Source organism: Halichoeres trimaculatus, unplaced genomic scaffold, assembly GCF_033239565.1.
Source record: "Halichoeres trimaculatus isolate MK-OKI-2021-1 unplaced genomic scaffold, fHalTri1.1 fHalTri1_scaffold_5, whole genome shotgun sequence".
NCBI lineage: Eukaryota > Metazoa > Chordata > Actinopteri > Labriformes > Labridae > Halichoeres > Halichoeres trimaculatus.
The window spans coordinates 38,168,009-38,183,923 of NW_027437183.1; the positions used below are offsets into that span (position 1 = coordinate 38,168,009).

The 15,915-nt window shown below is 39.2% G+C and overlaps 1 protein-coding gene across 1 annotated transcript in view; it reads left to right on the forward strand.

The window, feature by feature from the left end:
- The window catches only part of nsmfb (NMDA receptor synaptonuclear signaling and neuronal migration factor b), a 64,130-nt gene that overhangs the window by 19,806 nt on the left and 28,409 nt on the right, over window positions 1-15,915 (forward strand). Inside the window, exons 4-7 of the mRNA XM_074670657.1 lie at window positions 133-205; window positions 2,287-2,292; window positions 10,549-10,617; window positions 15,795-15,847. Coding sequence (XP_074526758.1) covers window positions 133-205; window positions 2,287-2,292; window positions 10,549-10,617; window positions 15,795-15,847 — 201 coding nt within the window. The remainder of the gene's footprint in view (window positions 1-132; window positions 206-2,286; window positions 2,293-10,548; window positions 10,618-15,794; window positions 15,848-15,915) is intronic.

A 15,915-nucleotide genomic window follows, 5' to 3' on the forward strand; every position in this document is an offset into this window, starting at 1 on the left:
TTTGTTCAGTTTATTTCTCTGTGTCTCAGGTGTGGTGACGGTGAAACTCCAGAGCAGCTCTAATTGTAGGCCTCGTCTCTTCATCGTCTTCTCGCTGACACCACGTTCTCTTTTTGTTGTCTTTGTTTACAGAGGACAATCCTAATAGCTGGTTTCCCAAAGAGAATATGTTCAGCTTTCAGACAGCCACCACCACCATGCAGGCGTGAGTATGACATGGAAATCCGCCTTTACTCCCACTCTGCACATCACACAGTCATGCTGCTCCACCACAGTGTTGGCAGGATACGGCTCAGGCTTTTTCTGTCCAAGACTTACAGCTCAGTGTTGTGACAAAATGTCTTCATAAGCTTTCACACATTTTTCACTCATATCTTGACCAACATTCAAAGCCAAGCACTAGATATTAAAATATCACGTGTTTACAGTCGCCCAGCTCTTCACTGGCCTCTCACTTTCTTTTCTGACTTTTTAAAAGTCACTGGGGGACAGTGTTCAAACTTTCAGGCACTAAACTTTCATTTTCCCAATCAATGAAACAACTGTTATCTATACAGCTCCACAAGCAGAGCAGGTCTTTACTGCACGGCAAGACCCAACTCCCAGACAAGATCAAATCCAGTCCTTTATAGCAAGCAAGACTCAGTCAACCTCAGAGCACTCTCCAGTATTTAAAGCTTTAGCAGGACCACACGTGTGTTAGACATAAATCTGCTGAGTCCACGTATGGGTAAGAGAGAGGAACGGCCTGCAAGTATGTTTTTAATGCCGTAAAAGTCTTTTTTGGGGCTTGATGTGAATGTGGTTTTTCGGTCTTTCTGCAGCCAGCTTTAAGTGGACCGTCAACAAAGTGCAACATTCAGCACCTCCACTTAGGCTTCATTTTTTAAACTGGATGTTGGTGCTTGGGATATAGAAAGAAACAGAAAAATGGACAGAGTTAAGCCCTGTTTCCACCAAGTGGTCTGGTTTAGATCAGTACAGTTTGGTATGGATTGGATTGGTTGAGCCTGGTCCTGTTTGTGTTTCTACAGCCAACAGTGCCCCCTCGTGGTAGACTGCTTGTAAGATGGACGCCAATAGCTGCATCAGTAAAATAATAGCATGACACCATAGCAATGGGATGCGTCCCAGGTCAGATAGTGTTTGTTAGTGGAAACGCCAAATTACTGACCCATACTGTCCCACTTTTTGGTTCCCTTCTGTTGGGGTGCCAGACATACTGATCCAACCCCAGAAGGTGGAGCTAGAAACACTGCAGTCTCTCTAAAACAGAGCTTAGTTGTTCTTTGTAACAACCATCGCACTGTTATGTAGCTGACTCAATTATCAGTGTCTAGCTTACACGCCGCCTACTGAGAAAGGCACAGTTGGCTGTGGAAACTTAAACAGGATCAGATCTTAATGATCCAACCCTTACTTAACTGTACTGATCCAAACCAGTCTGCTTGGTGGAAATGGGGCTTAGGTACCGTAGGGACTCAAATATGGGACAACCCTGATGATTGGGAAAACTGTTTAGAAAAAAAAAGAAGTAAAAGAAATACACATTAAATAACAGTCCATGTCCAGTATTATTCATTTTAATTGTCTTTTTTGTAAGTCTTTATTAGGGCAGCTTGAAAAAAACTGAAATTACAGTGATCCAACCAAGAGATAACCAAAGCATGAACCATTTCCTCTGCGTGGCTCTTGGATGGGATGTGTCTGAATCCTTGATATTTACTTGATGAAATCGAGCCAATTAAGAATAAACACACAGTCTAAATTAAATCCTAACCATACAGAGAGAAAATGCTGGAGCACCATGATCTCTCCTCTCATGTCTCAGACTCTCCCTCCTTTCCCTCCATATGTTAGCGTCTCAGCTCATCTATTTTCCATCCATCCATCCGCCTGTGTCTTGATTAATGTATGTGCCTGACTTTGGCCTTGGTGGAAGTTTTAGACCAGTCAGTGCCTTGCATCTTAATAACCAAGGATAAACAGAATGTAGTTTCTAGGTGCATGATAATCTGTCATCATTTTGTTTCATGGCTGATGTTTGATGTTTGTGTAAAATAAAAAGACTGTGTCCTTGCTCACTTTGAGTTTATGGAAATGCCTTTCCAGCTAACACTGACTTCTTTGGCTCTCTGTATTGTTAGAGAGTGAGCTGTACAGCTGAAGCCGGTCTCTGGTGTATTTGTGGCAAGTATTTGGCTGGCCTTCTCACTAACTTCTCTTTTATTTTCTTCTCTCTGCTTCTTCTCCTCTGTGTGGCTTCTTTCCAAACCACGACTGTAGAATATCGTGAGTAACTCTTTCAACTGCCCCCACTCTTCTCTGCTCTTCTTCTTTTCCGTTTTTAATTTTTTATTATTATTATTATTATTATTATTATTATTATTATTATTATTTTTAAAACTGTGTCAGTCAGGTAACATGTCTCAAACCCTTTGTCCTTATGTGGCTTTGTGCTGTGTAGTGTGCTGTGTCCTAAACTCCTGCAACCTCAGTGTCTGCTGGACTGGGTGTTTGAAGCTACACATTCAGTCAATTCTAAAGTGAAGTGCAGAGGAGTTACAGTGTAGTGCTGGATTGAGGTGAACACCAGAAATACTAATGGCCCACTTACTGCACCCAGACCTACATCTTCAAGACTGTCTGTCCTGGTAATAGGGACAAAACCTCGACCATGTGTGTACCAACACAATGCTTTAGTGAAGACTTATCAAGTCACTTAAACTCACGGAAGATCCATCCCCAGCCATGAGCTGAGGCCATAACAGTCTGTTCTGATAAAAATGTGCTTTTGATTTCCTGAAGAAAGCTTCACAAAAGTTTTCATAATGATAACTTTAAAGATAAACCCTCACAAGTGGAATGGAAATAGAAATCAAATGTATATGCTGCATTAATGAATGTAAATGGATGCTTTCTTAAGTACTAAGACCACTCACAGTGGTTCTATTTTACATGTCACACCCACACACTGATGGCGTTTGTGTAAAGCACTTATCACTATTAACTGATCCTAATCACACACTGATGGAACAGCCTCTGGGGCAGTTCTGGCACATAAGCCCTGTTTCCACCAAGCGGTCCTGTTTGGATCAGTACAGTTTGGTACGGGTTGGATCAGTAAATCCTGATCCTGTTAGTGCTTCTGCTGCCAACCGTTCCCCCTACTGGTAGGTGACGTGTAAGCTGGATGCTGATAGCCACGTCAGCTACGTAATAGTGACAATATAGCAGTATGAAACAGGTACCCCACTAACAAATCCAAAATAGAAGAAAAACGTGTGGGTAAACAAATACCAACGTTGTAATGGTGCGGCCACACCAAACGCGAATTTGCAGCGCGATTACATACGAAGTCAATGCAAAGACGCGTTTAGCCGCCGATTCGCCACGGGCGGCGCGGCGCGTTTGGCGCGGCGCGTTTGGCGCGGCGCGTTTGGAGCGTTCACGCGTTTGGGCGGTAGACGCGAATTCGCTCGAGTTCAAAATATTCCCCCACGACGTCATTGTTTTGACGACGTTGGGGGGCAACTGCCACCTGCTCCGGCTCCAACTCCGCCGGAGGATGGAGGAGAAAACAATCTGTGTGGTGTGTCATCATCCAGAGTTATACGATACGACGTGTGTACTCTACAGAGACCGGAAAAACAGGAGCAGGCTTGGTTGAAAGTCTCTGATGAGACAGGTTTTGAATGTAAGTTCTGAAAACATTCGTTCCCAGCTGGATTTGCCTGCACGGGCTATCACTGAGTCCGACTGTTTTCCTCAGCGGAGTTTTGAGCCTGATAGAGAGGAGGAAAGAGCGGGGCAGGGGCAGAGCCAGGGAAAAGATGGAAGTTCTCTGTGCTCCTCTCTTTCCTCCAACCCTTCATTATCCCCAGGGAGACCTCCGGGAACATGGGTCGGAGGTTCGGGGGATCGAGGATGAGATCGCAGGGAACAGCCAAGCAGGGCTGGTGGATTACCAGGGAGAGGCAGCAGGCATTGATTGTGATCTCCAAAGCTTTCACACACTCTCCTGTCATGCTTTTGAAACCACAGCTCATTGTTTTTCAGCTGCTCTTTTGGACTTTCGGTCTTCAAATGAACGAGCTCTCTACTCCGCATGCACAGTACCGCGCATTCGCGTATGGCGCGTGACAGGCCATAAAGCGGGACGGAACGGGTCGGTAATCTGGGGACCTGTGCCGGTTTTAGTCAAATGCCACAAAACATGTGCTGTACTGAGACAGAATTGAACCACTTGGTGAAAACAGGGCTTTTGGCTCATGGACAGCTTGACCTGGGACTACAACATGAACAACATTAGACAAGGATTTGGAGTAACAGCAAACCAAATCCATCATTCATCATCACCATTTAAATGTTTCTGTACAGCATGCATAAGTCCTAGTTTTATTGAACTACTGAATAGAATAGAATAGAATACAATAGAATAGATTAGATTAGAAAAAAATATTTATCCCCGAGGTAAAACTCATACATTTTACATGTATAGTACCATTCTCTTTATCTTTAATTCTTGTCAGATGAAAGTGATAACTTGATCATACAGCTGGCTGGATCATATGTCGGCTGGGAAAAACTGGCAGCAGAAAAGTGAATAACTAACCGGTGATACTTTATAATATGACAAGAATCAATTCAAAGATGTAAAATAAACTCTTTATTCTATTAAAAAAAAACAGACAAGTCCTCAACAGAAAATTAGATTAAATTACTGGTCAAAACGGACAGGCAGAAAACAAAGTGGGGCTGAAGGAGAGACATTGATACAAAATAAAACAGGGCTAGGGAAACAAAGAAAAACTGAACTAAAAGCATAAATGATGAGACAAAACACATGGTTTAATACTCAATAGTTCTGTGATCAGAGGATATTAAGCCATCATTAGATTTAACATTCATTGACAAGAAATCGCAATCATGTTTTTATTACATAGACATTCATAGACACCTTTAAAGGGACTGTGAGGAGTTTCTAAGTGATCTTGAAAAAAACTCCCTTAAAGTTATATGCCTGATCAAATCCACACTTTACAATGAGATTATCAGCACCAATATTACTGGTTAAAGGCTAAAACACGAGCTAAAGGCTAACACAGGGGCTAAACTGTTTGTGATAATGTCAATTCCAATTCCAGTTATTCTGCAGTGGTCTGTTCAAACTTGAGAGTCTATCAATAAAATGAAGAGTGAGGTTACTTTAGCTCTGATTGGTAGATGACTGGCAGGACAGAACCAGATCTCACTAATGTTACACATTACAGACATGTCTTAGAGCACAGGGCTGTCAGCTGTGCTGAATATAGACAGCTACTAAACTACATACAAACTGACAGTGTTTACTTGTTGTCATGTTAGTTTACAGATACGTTTCAAACTGTAACACTACATAACTGTACCAAGCAGCAACCTCCGATCTAAGAACAGGAGACAACACGGAAGTGCTAAAATCTGCTATTTCTCGAGTGTCTGCTTGATGCTGGAAGTACCAGAAGTCGCACACACACCAAGCCAAAAAAACATATATTTTTTTCGAAACAGAAATGAACCTATTTACATCCTGGTTCTAAAAACGTCTCCTGTCTGAGTTGTTAATTATACTATCCACACTGTACGGGGGGGTGAATTTTTCTTGCTCGGCAGTTCAGAGGATATTAAGATCCTAAGCTCACCCAATCAGAAGCACAGCTCAGGGTCATGTGACCTACAGGCACCTGTAGCTGTACACAAAGCCCTTGCCAATACCAATATGGCTGCGATAGCTGATGTGCTACATTTTCCATTTGAGAAACAGACGGGTGACGTCAGGGAGAGTACGTCCATGTTTTATACAGTCTATGAACCGTACTGATTAATACTTAACCTCAGCATGTCGTATCCAGTAAAAAGTTGTCTTGAACAAAGAAAATTTGTTTTCATGGAATCTCCATTTAACTCTAAGACAAATACACGCCTTGCTAAAAGTCATCTGCGGCAGTGTACGTGAGACTCTGGGCCAGAATGTGGTGAGGCAGTCCAAGTGAAAACAGATCCTCCTCATAGCAGCTTTAAGTATTTATATATGTTTATTTACCCCAGCTATCTTTAGCTAAGCAGAGAGGTTAAACTTTCCTGAGAAAACTCTGATTCAGGTTTTTTTGTTTGAAGGTTTTTTTTTTACTAAAGAAGCTCTGTAAAACTGAACACACAAAGAGATGAACATTACTCTTTCACAAGAGATTCCTATTCAGTGCATTCAATATATTATCCATCCCCCTATGGACCAAACACCATGTAGAAAAACAATGCACTAGCGTAATGCTAATGTATACACCATATTGCATTGGTATGGTAGTTGTTAGCATACAGAAATTAAACTCTGGTTTTAAAACAGATTTTTCACTCATGTCACAAAGACATTTTACAGTTACTCTCTGCAAACATAGTGAAAACTCTTTATTTTAAAATAGGAACAAGCAAATATTTTCTGACCAAGATGATGGAAGAAATGTTACTGCTGCCTTCTGAACAACCTAGTCAGAAGTTTTTGACTTTAGACTTGTAAAGGTGCATCAGAAAGGCCAGTGCAGTTGGAGTCTGGACTGGGAAACTCAGAGTTAAAAATCTACTCTGACTTCACAGAGACTGGTTCATCTTATGTCACACAACAATGGCGGGATCCGCTGAATAGTCACACTTGAATGACGAAACTTTGTCAAAAATTATATCTTAGTAACATTTTCCATTTTTCACAACTGTCTCTGAATTATACAAATCACCCCCCCATAAATAAATAAATAAATGAATAAATAAATAAGATAAAATAAAAAAAAATAAAAAAAAAAATACAGAGCTAGCAGTAGCAGTATGCTAGCAGTAGCAGCTTTGTTTGATTCAATGACTATGAAGATGGAAAATAGACATATTCATTTTTTAATGTCCAAGCTGTAGATCTGCCTGGATGGTCTACTATTAAACAGAGGGCTCTGAGCTCTTGGAGTTTCTAGAGATGGCAGATGGTGGTAGAAGTGACAGACTGAGTCACTTCAAACGTGATCGTGGGACGGGAAGAGAGAGGGAACAGAGTTTATGAGAGGGAAAATAATGCAGCCAAGGCTTTTGGATGTCAGGCATTATTAAGACCCAAGTGAATTCAGGCCTTTCTTCACAGCCCAGAGCTCATCAGCTGTCTGAGTGTCTGTGTCAGTCAAAACCAGACCACCGGGCTCAACTTCCTCTCTGACATACATTTCCATGGCTGAGTCTCATTATGTCTGACATCCTGTCAGAGCCATTAATGTCCCTTATGGGAAAGACACACCCACGCTAATCAATGATAAACTGGCAGGTATAGAAAAATGGGCAGCATAGGGTAGAGATTTCTACATGTTTTTTAAGTGGATGCACTACAAACTAAAATCAAAGTGTGTGAAAAAAGTCTTTTTATCTTTTTAGTCTTAATTTGAGCCTCAGTCACCTGACCAGTCTTAAAAGACTGACTCATTTCAATGTAATATCTCACAAACAGAAGACGTAATATTAGATTATTAAAACACTTGAGTAGATTTCATTCATAGAGTGACATTGTAAAATTGAATTTGATCTGCTGTTGAAAGTGTTAGGATGAACTGATATGAACTGCAATGACTGCATTTGAGATAATATCATGGTGTGATGCAAGAAGTGAGTCAATGCTCCACTTTAACCTGATGTAGAATTAGGGATGGGTATCTGAAACTGGTTTATGTTAAGAATAGATTAGAAATGGCTATCTTTGCTTAGCAGATGATTATGTTTCCCAAGAAAACTTTGATTTAGGTTTTTCAGCTTGAAGTTGTTTTTTTTTTCTTTTTCTAAAGAACTGAACACATCAAGAAATGAACATCATATCAGATTCCTATCCCATACATTCAACATGTTATACATCTTCCAATGCATCAAAAAACATAGAGTAAAAATAGCGCTAGCTTGATGCTAACGCATATGGGAATTTGCACTGTTGTGCTAGCAGTTTGTTATCAAGACAGAATTTAAGCTTTCATGACAGAAACATATCACAGTAAACCTTACTGGAAACTGTAAATGTGAAAATATTAACAGGCAACTTTGAGACACTAGATGGCCTGCTTCAGTACATAACATATAACAAAACTTATTTGTATTTATTTACATTTAGAGATCCAGATCCAGTGACCAATTTCACATTTATTTACTCAATAAAATGTTATAGATAAAGTAAACCTGAAAATCTACTCTTTGTCTGCAGAAAATTCACAGGGGGAATCAATAATAGCAAAACATATGTTGCCCAAGTGCCCAAAATTGTTTGCATTATTGTTGTAATTTACACTTTAGTGATTTGTTACTAACGTATATGTTTACTTTACACCACACTGCAGAGTTTTGTTAAGTTGTTATGGTGAACACGTAGAAGACTGCAGGTCAAAGTATCTAATAAGTTTACAACAGTAATTTGTATGGGTAATAAACAGTCCAAAATGAATTCATGCTTCATTTGCTTTGATCTTAGCATAAGCATAGCCAATAAAAATAGAACAAGGTATGGTAAATTTGATTTCATCATACAGATTGATGTATTTCTTGTGATTGTTAACAATACATGAAGAGGACCTGGAATAAATCTTCGTATATTAAATCATACAAAGTTGTTCAGCTCCAGATTGAAGGTGCAAAGCAACATTTAATAAAGCAGAACTGCAGTGGCTTTTGTAACACCGTAATGTCCGATGTTGATTCCAGTAGTGCATTGTTGTGTGTGTGTGTGTGTGTGTGTGTGTGTGTGTGTGTGTGTGTGTGTGTGTGTGTGTGTGTGTGTGTGTGTGTGTGTGTGTAAACCACTTAGCAGTACAGTCCATGTCCTCTGCCTCTGATGGATAGAGCTTCCCCCTGCTGACTGGTCTACCTGAACCCCCTCCACTGACTAACCCTTGTGAACAATCGCTCGTCTTGAATCCCTTTATTGTCGCTCTCTCCATCCAAGACTGGACCCTTTAACCATGCCTGAACTCAACTGGACCAAAAGGGGGATTAAATGCTTTCATTCGTTGTACCTTGGTTTTAGATTTAAGCGAAAATCTAAAGGTTTAATTCTGTGTTCAGACCAAAAGTGATGCAGATAATTGCCACTGGCTACTTCCCAAGCTAGACAGCTGGACCATTAGTAGTTACATTTTCACTTGCTATTAATTCATGCTAATGTAGTGTTCATCCAGATCAAGAGTCTGCAACCTGAGTCTCTGGAGCCTCATGCGGATCTTTGACTCCTCTGCAGTGGCTCCTTGTAGCTTTAAAAAAATATTGTTGTAACAAAGAATTTATATTTTTCTTACAGAGGGTATTGATGATTAAAGACACTGACATTAATCAAAAACATGCATTAATAATTTGTCGAACTAAATATGCATCTCATCTTGCAATAAACTTTCAAAAAATTTTGATTTTTTTATTTTGTAAGATTTTGTTTTTCAAATTTTGAAAAAGACTCAAATTTATTTTTTAAGATTTTTGAAATAAAAATATATATAATTTCTAGAAGTTTTTATGAATATATTAAATTCAATTTTTTTGCAAGTATATTATTTCCACTTTTTGAAAAATGTGACAATTTTTTAAAATTACAATTTTTATTTTTTTTAAAATTTCTCAAAATTTTGAAAAAATGCAGCTTAATGAAATACTATATGTTGCAAGTTTTCAATATTTATATTACTTTTTTAAAAATATTTGTAAATTTATTGAAAATTGAAAAATTAATACATCACATGTACAATTATATTAACACAAATACCTACTCTCTTCGATAATTATCCACTAGATTTTTACTGCGTTTAGAATTTTAGACCCTTTTTGTCTTTACTTTGAGGATAACATTACAGGATTCATTTTGTTGCTCATAAATGATTTTAATCCAGGTGAGCTGAGGCTAAATGGATCTTATGAAAGTAAAGGTTGCAGACCCCTGATCCAGAAGTTGTATAGTTTTGGTTTCTGTTAGCATTTGTACTTTCTTCCGTTGGTTTTTGGTAGACAGCTGAATGGCCAATCAGCCCGGTCCCTTCACAGCTGCCATGGATCAAAACAGCTTCACTGCTTGAAAAGTATCACCTGAAATGATTTTGGCTGCGCTGTGGTTGGTGCCAGGGGTTATGACAAAGTCATGACAACTACAATGGCTTTAAGTAAAAGAAGCAAATAACTTTTCAAACCTTGTACAGTTAATGGAGTCTGGATTAGCCTGATTTCTGTGGAAGCACCAAGGCTCGTCTGCTATTACAACCCTGACAAAGTCTGTCATAGAGTCTCAGCTTTGGACAGACCTTGGAGGTATGAAGATGATAGTATTTCTGCTACTGCACTTTTGGTTCTGAAAGCAGAATCAGAGCCCCCATGGAGAAGATCACTCCGGTAAACACTTTTTAATCTTGCGGTTACCCTGCGGTCAGTCTGGGTTCAGGCTAAAGCTTTGTTTGTTAGCTGGGCTGGCACTCAAACATGTAATATGTCCCAACACTACCACTAAACACTTTAACGTCCTGGCAGGGCTTTTCGTGGCATTGCTGAGAGAAAGAGGAGGAAAAGAGAGCAGGAGGCAGCCACCATGATGGAGAGGTACCGTGTTCTAGTGCCCTGTCCTGTCCTGTTTTGTGTGGTGCTTCAGCCCCCCTGTACAGCTTCCTTTTTACACAGCAAAGGGTCATCCAGCCAGTGGGTGGCACTATCATTTACAGATGGAGGTTAAGCTTTAACTGACTCAGCAACATGGTCACTGCCATGGTTTCTGCTTTCATTCAGCCATAAAACGCTACTGTATTGTACCACTCGGCTACTTTGGCTCCTGCAAAATGATAATAGTAATAATAAAAAAGGAAAAAAAGGAAGTTTCCCGTTACAGTGTAATTAATGACTGAAAATGTTCCGGTATAAACTGATCAGTCCATACATGGTCATACAACAGTCCTCTAAGTTAATGGACCAGTCATGGATCCAGCAACTGTGTGTGTGTGTTTGTACGTGTGTGTGTGTGTGTGTGTGCGTGCGTGCGTCATAGCTTTCAGAAAGGTACACCTCAGTCAGCTTCACAGATTGAATCATGCATGTCTAAATAAGGGAGACATTTCTTCTGCAAACAGTTTGGAAAGGTCACAGCTTGAATTGAGAGGATGTGGTGAGATACCGTCACACACACACACACACACACACACACACACGCACACACACACACGCACACACGCACACACACAAATTTAATTAGCCAGTCCGTGTGTGTGGGTGTTACAGCTTTTAAAAGCTTGTGTCACTCAGTGTGAAAATACAACCCCTCTGAGTGACGGCTCCACCCTCCTCTGACTCATCCCTCTATTTCAGGCTCTGTCTCTACAGAACTTGTAATTAACGCTGACATGTCCACATTGTTTGGGATGCCTTGAAAGAACTTACTGGATAAAAGATTCATTTAAGATTAATAGCAGAAACCTAAAGAGGGAGGAGGAAACACACTTGGTATTTTACTGTGACTCCCACACAAACAGTTTGATGTAACTTACATGGACCAACACACCCTTAGTATCTTTGAAGAGTGGGCGTACTCACTTATTGAGATACTTCTTTATGATTTCTTTGAATGTAGATCATAAACACTCTAAAGTAATAACCTCTATTCTATAATATATGTCATATGTTGGATGAAAAACAGTGATATAATCTGTCTATGAATATCCAAAGACAATCAGTGGAGTTATACTGACTACTTTCAGATTACTCTCATTAGACTCATTAGTCTCTTACTTTCATTAGGGGCTGATGTGGTAATTACTGAAGCATGAATGAGTCAAACATTGACTCATGATTTCCTGAGCATTGATAAATGTGTTCAAGCAGAGTGGGCTCTTCAAGCACAACAGTCCTCCAGTCTGAGAGCTGAGCAGGGCCAATAATCATCACTAACATCAGCTTTTCAAACCTGTGGGATAAGATAAGATAAGATAAGATGAGATGAGATGAGATGAGATGAGATGAGATGAGATGAGATGAGATGAGACGAGACGAGACGAGACGAGACGAGACGAGACGAGACGAGATGAGATGAGATAAGATAAGATAATATTCTCCTTTATTTGTCCCACAGTGGGGAAATTTACACTATTAGAGCAAAAAGTTCAAACGTGTAAAGTAAAACATTACAATAAGAATCAAAGTAAACTTTGCTCATCAGAAGCTACGGCGCAGCCATCATCCCCCTGTCAGCCACCACTGCCACAGAGTGCAGACCAAGGGTCCTCAACCTGTGGCTCTGGAGCCTCGTGCGGCTCTTGGACTCCTTTGCAGTGGCTCCTTATAGCTTTAAAAGAATATTATTGAAACAAAGAATTTTTGTTGCTCTTACTTTACCTCCTACAACATCAACAATCCACCAACTTTCCATGCACCTGTGACTAACCTCAAGTTTTACAGTCCTGGTAAGATGACTAAATCTACATAAAAACAAATCTTGAAGAAAATACAGATTTTAATTCTGTGTGGATGAAGTCATTTAACTGCCAACATGCTGGCTTAATACATATGCTTGAGATGGGCCAGTCATTAGCAAACATAAAAAATGACTTGTGCAATATTATCAAAAGAAATGTTACCAGATTTCAAGTACTCTTTCAAAAAGTATTTTTTTTTTATTTGCGCCTATATTATTATTTCTATTCTAATATTTCCAAAGATTTAGAATAAAAAAAAGTTTGAAACATGTGCAAAATGCTATTTATTTAAATGTTGTTTTTGAAATTTCAAACATAATAGGACATTTCTGCTAACTGTTAAATGTCAAAAAAATGTTAAAATGTTTTGCAAATTTAACAAATTCCAAATTTTTGAAATTTAAAAAAGAAAAAGTATTTCCCAAATCTATTAAAATAGAAAAAAAAAACAAGACATCACATGAACAATTTCATTTATTTCAAAAAACTTCTTGTTGGATTATTTTTTAACAATCTATATAATTTTATACACTTAATAGTTTTTAGAAGTTAAATTAGATTTTGTGGCTCTGGAATGACTTTAATCCAGGTGAGCCGAGGCAAAATGGCTCCTATTAAAGTAAAGGTTGCAGACCCCAAGTCCACAGGGTTCACAGGATCCAGAGGGTGGCCCAGGACTGAGCTGGTCTTCTTCACTGGCCTGTTCAATCTCACTCTCCTCTGTCCTGTCTGCTCACAGTGGGTGAAATCCCTCCTGTGTACACAGTACCAGCATGTTGTCCTTGCCTCCTTCTCCTCAGCTTGCAGGGAAACATCAGGCCCAGCACTGGTTGCCATTGACATGCTACATGATGCTAACAGCTGATCTCATATGTAAACAATGCGACTATGGTACATGTAGGATCTCCAGATAAACACAGGAACAAAAAGAGCTAACACATCACTGCAGACATAACTGTTTTGGTGTCTATGACCAACGGATGAGCCATACAAAGTAACGACAGGCTCCAAATGCAAAGATGAAAAAAAAACAACCAAAGATTACAAAAAGATTTTTAAAAAGAGAGGAAAAACTCAAATAAAGCTGCTCGGGTGGTGCTTAGGATGCTGTCTTTTTCAGGACTGTCTGCTTATATCAGATTTCAGATTTATCCAGAGTATTGCCTCGAGAGTCACTGTCTTTAGGTCCATTCTGCTTCATCACCCACTTCTGCTTTGGTACCTGTGTCCTCGTCCTTTTGTCCTGTCATGTCAGTTTTGAATCATGCAGCACATTTGTTTGTGAGTAGGGCTATGACTCGTTGATGTGTTGTATGTCTAATTTTTCCTAAATCATCACGTGTTTGGGGCCTCCTGGGCCTCCTGGAGGCCTGGTCTGGGCGGGCCCCAAATTCCTCTGCCTAAACACTTTATAACTGGATTTTCTAATACCTACATCTTAGGCCTTTGAGGAAGAAGACGCAGAGTCCAATCAGCAAGGAGTTCAGTCAGCCTGAATCTAATAAACTTCATTCAAAGGAAGCCATCTTGAACAAAGCTAGTGAGCTGAGGGCTCTGCAGGGAATCCCCCAACCAGCTCAACTAACATCCTCTCCCCAACAGCCTCTGCCCAAAACAACTTCCCAACTAAAACCTCTTGCAAAGCTTAAAAAACCCTCCCCAAGGAAGAAGCAGCTTCTATTATACCCTAGTGTTGGGCGATCCTTCTGTACCAGATGATCTGAAAGACATCCCTTTCCTCCGTACAACATGGTGATTGGCTGTTCTTTTTACAGGAGATGTCCTCCTTGGGTACATATTTGGAAGGTGTGCATTAATATTCTGTTTTGAGTTCATAATGGAAACTTCTCTTGCAAACCAAACTGGTGTAGACTCAAGTTTAGTTTTCTCAGATATTACAAAGGTTTTTTTTGTTTTTTTTTTCGAGACTGGCCTCAAACATGCATGTCAACTGAGTCTTCAAAGGGGAGAGGGGCAGGGAGTTATTGCTCTGTCACTGGTGGACAGGGGATGTGATGATGTCTTCATTTGCCCGTCAGAAAGAGGAAATCTTTAAATGTGAAAATGTTACTCAGGCTTCTTAGTTCCTTTAGGGTCTTTTTGTTATAAACATCAATATAATAACAATCAGCAAGCTCACCCTTTAGTTTGTGTCCAGTTACATCCCCTGTACTCTGGGCTAATCCTGTAGACACAAAACAATAAATTTACAACATAATTCTTGATGATTTATTCAATTTATCTTGATTTTTAAAAAAATCCTAATCATTTGTCGCAATAAACCGTTTTACAGTATTTTGCAACATTATTTAATATTTACTGTTAAAACAAGAAAAGTATCATGTTATGATGTCATTATTTTGTTTGTTGTAGTAACATGAAATTATCTTGTTTTAATCTGAAAATCATTTTTATCAAAGGAAACGTTTCACATTACAACATGACGCTGATGATGATGTGGGTGGGTTTCTGGGGGCTCGGCAGCATTCCCATAGATATCACCTTAAAAAAAAAAAAGTGAAGTTTCTGCTGAAGCACTTTTATTCAGGGAAATTGTGTTGACTGAAATAATTTGTAATTTCTGTAGAATATGGATAAGAAAGGATCAAATCCTGCTATCTATCTGCTGATCAGTTTGGATGAACCAGTTTTGATAAAACAGTAGTCGTCTGGACATTTAGTGACAGCAGCTTAAAATCTGAACACTCAAATTTTTACCGTATGTCTTGATCTTATATATATATATATATATATATATATATATATATATATATATATATATATATATATATATATATATATATATATATATATATATATATTATATATCTTTTATATATATCTTTTATATATCTTTTATATATATCACATCACCTGGTTGCCTGACACTTATCTTGTTTAATAGCATTGTGTGTTAAAGAGGAAGGAAAATAAGTTTGCTTCCTGAAACTCTGTGGGAGTCTCTGTCTGAAAGGAGACAGAAAATGGGTTCATGCTCAAAGTCCTGTATTTTAATACATGACCCCATGTCATGTGATGATACGTAACTCTGCTCCTTCTTATTATTATCTCCGGCATTTATGACTCTGAGGGCAACAATGACCATGCCACCATCCAGCTGGGGTTCTTGTGTTTGCTCTGTACATTTCTCCAGTTAATCCCACAGATAGCGCCAGTCTGGACTTGATGTACGTCCTGTTTAATGAATCCATGTGTTCAAGTTGGATGGAGCTTCTTGTTCTTTGGCTCAGTTTTTCTGTTTTCTTCTCTCATGATGATGATGTCTCTGTCTCTTTTCTCTCTCTTCCAAAATGGTAGAAATTTTCGCAAACATCTGAGGATGGTTGGCAGCCGCCGAGTGAAGGTTCAGAGTAAGTCTACTGCTGTTTGTGTATCCATGTGTCATGAATATATTAGGTTCATTTTTGATCATTTCAGA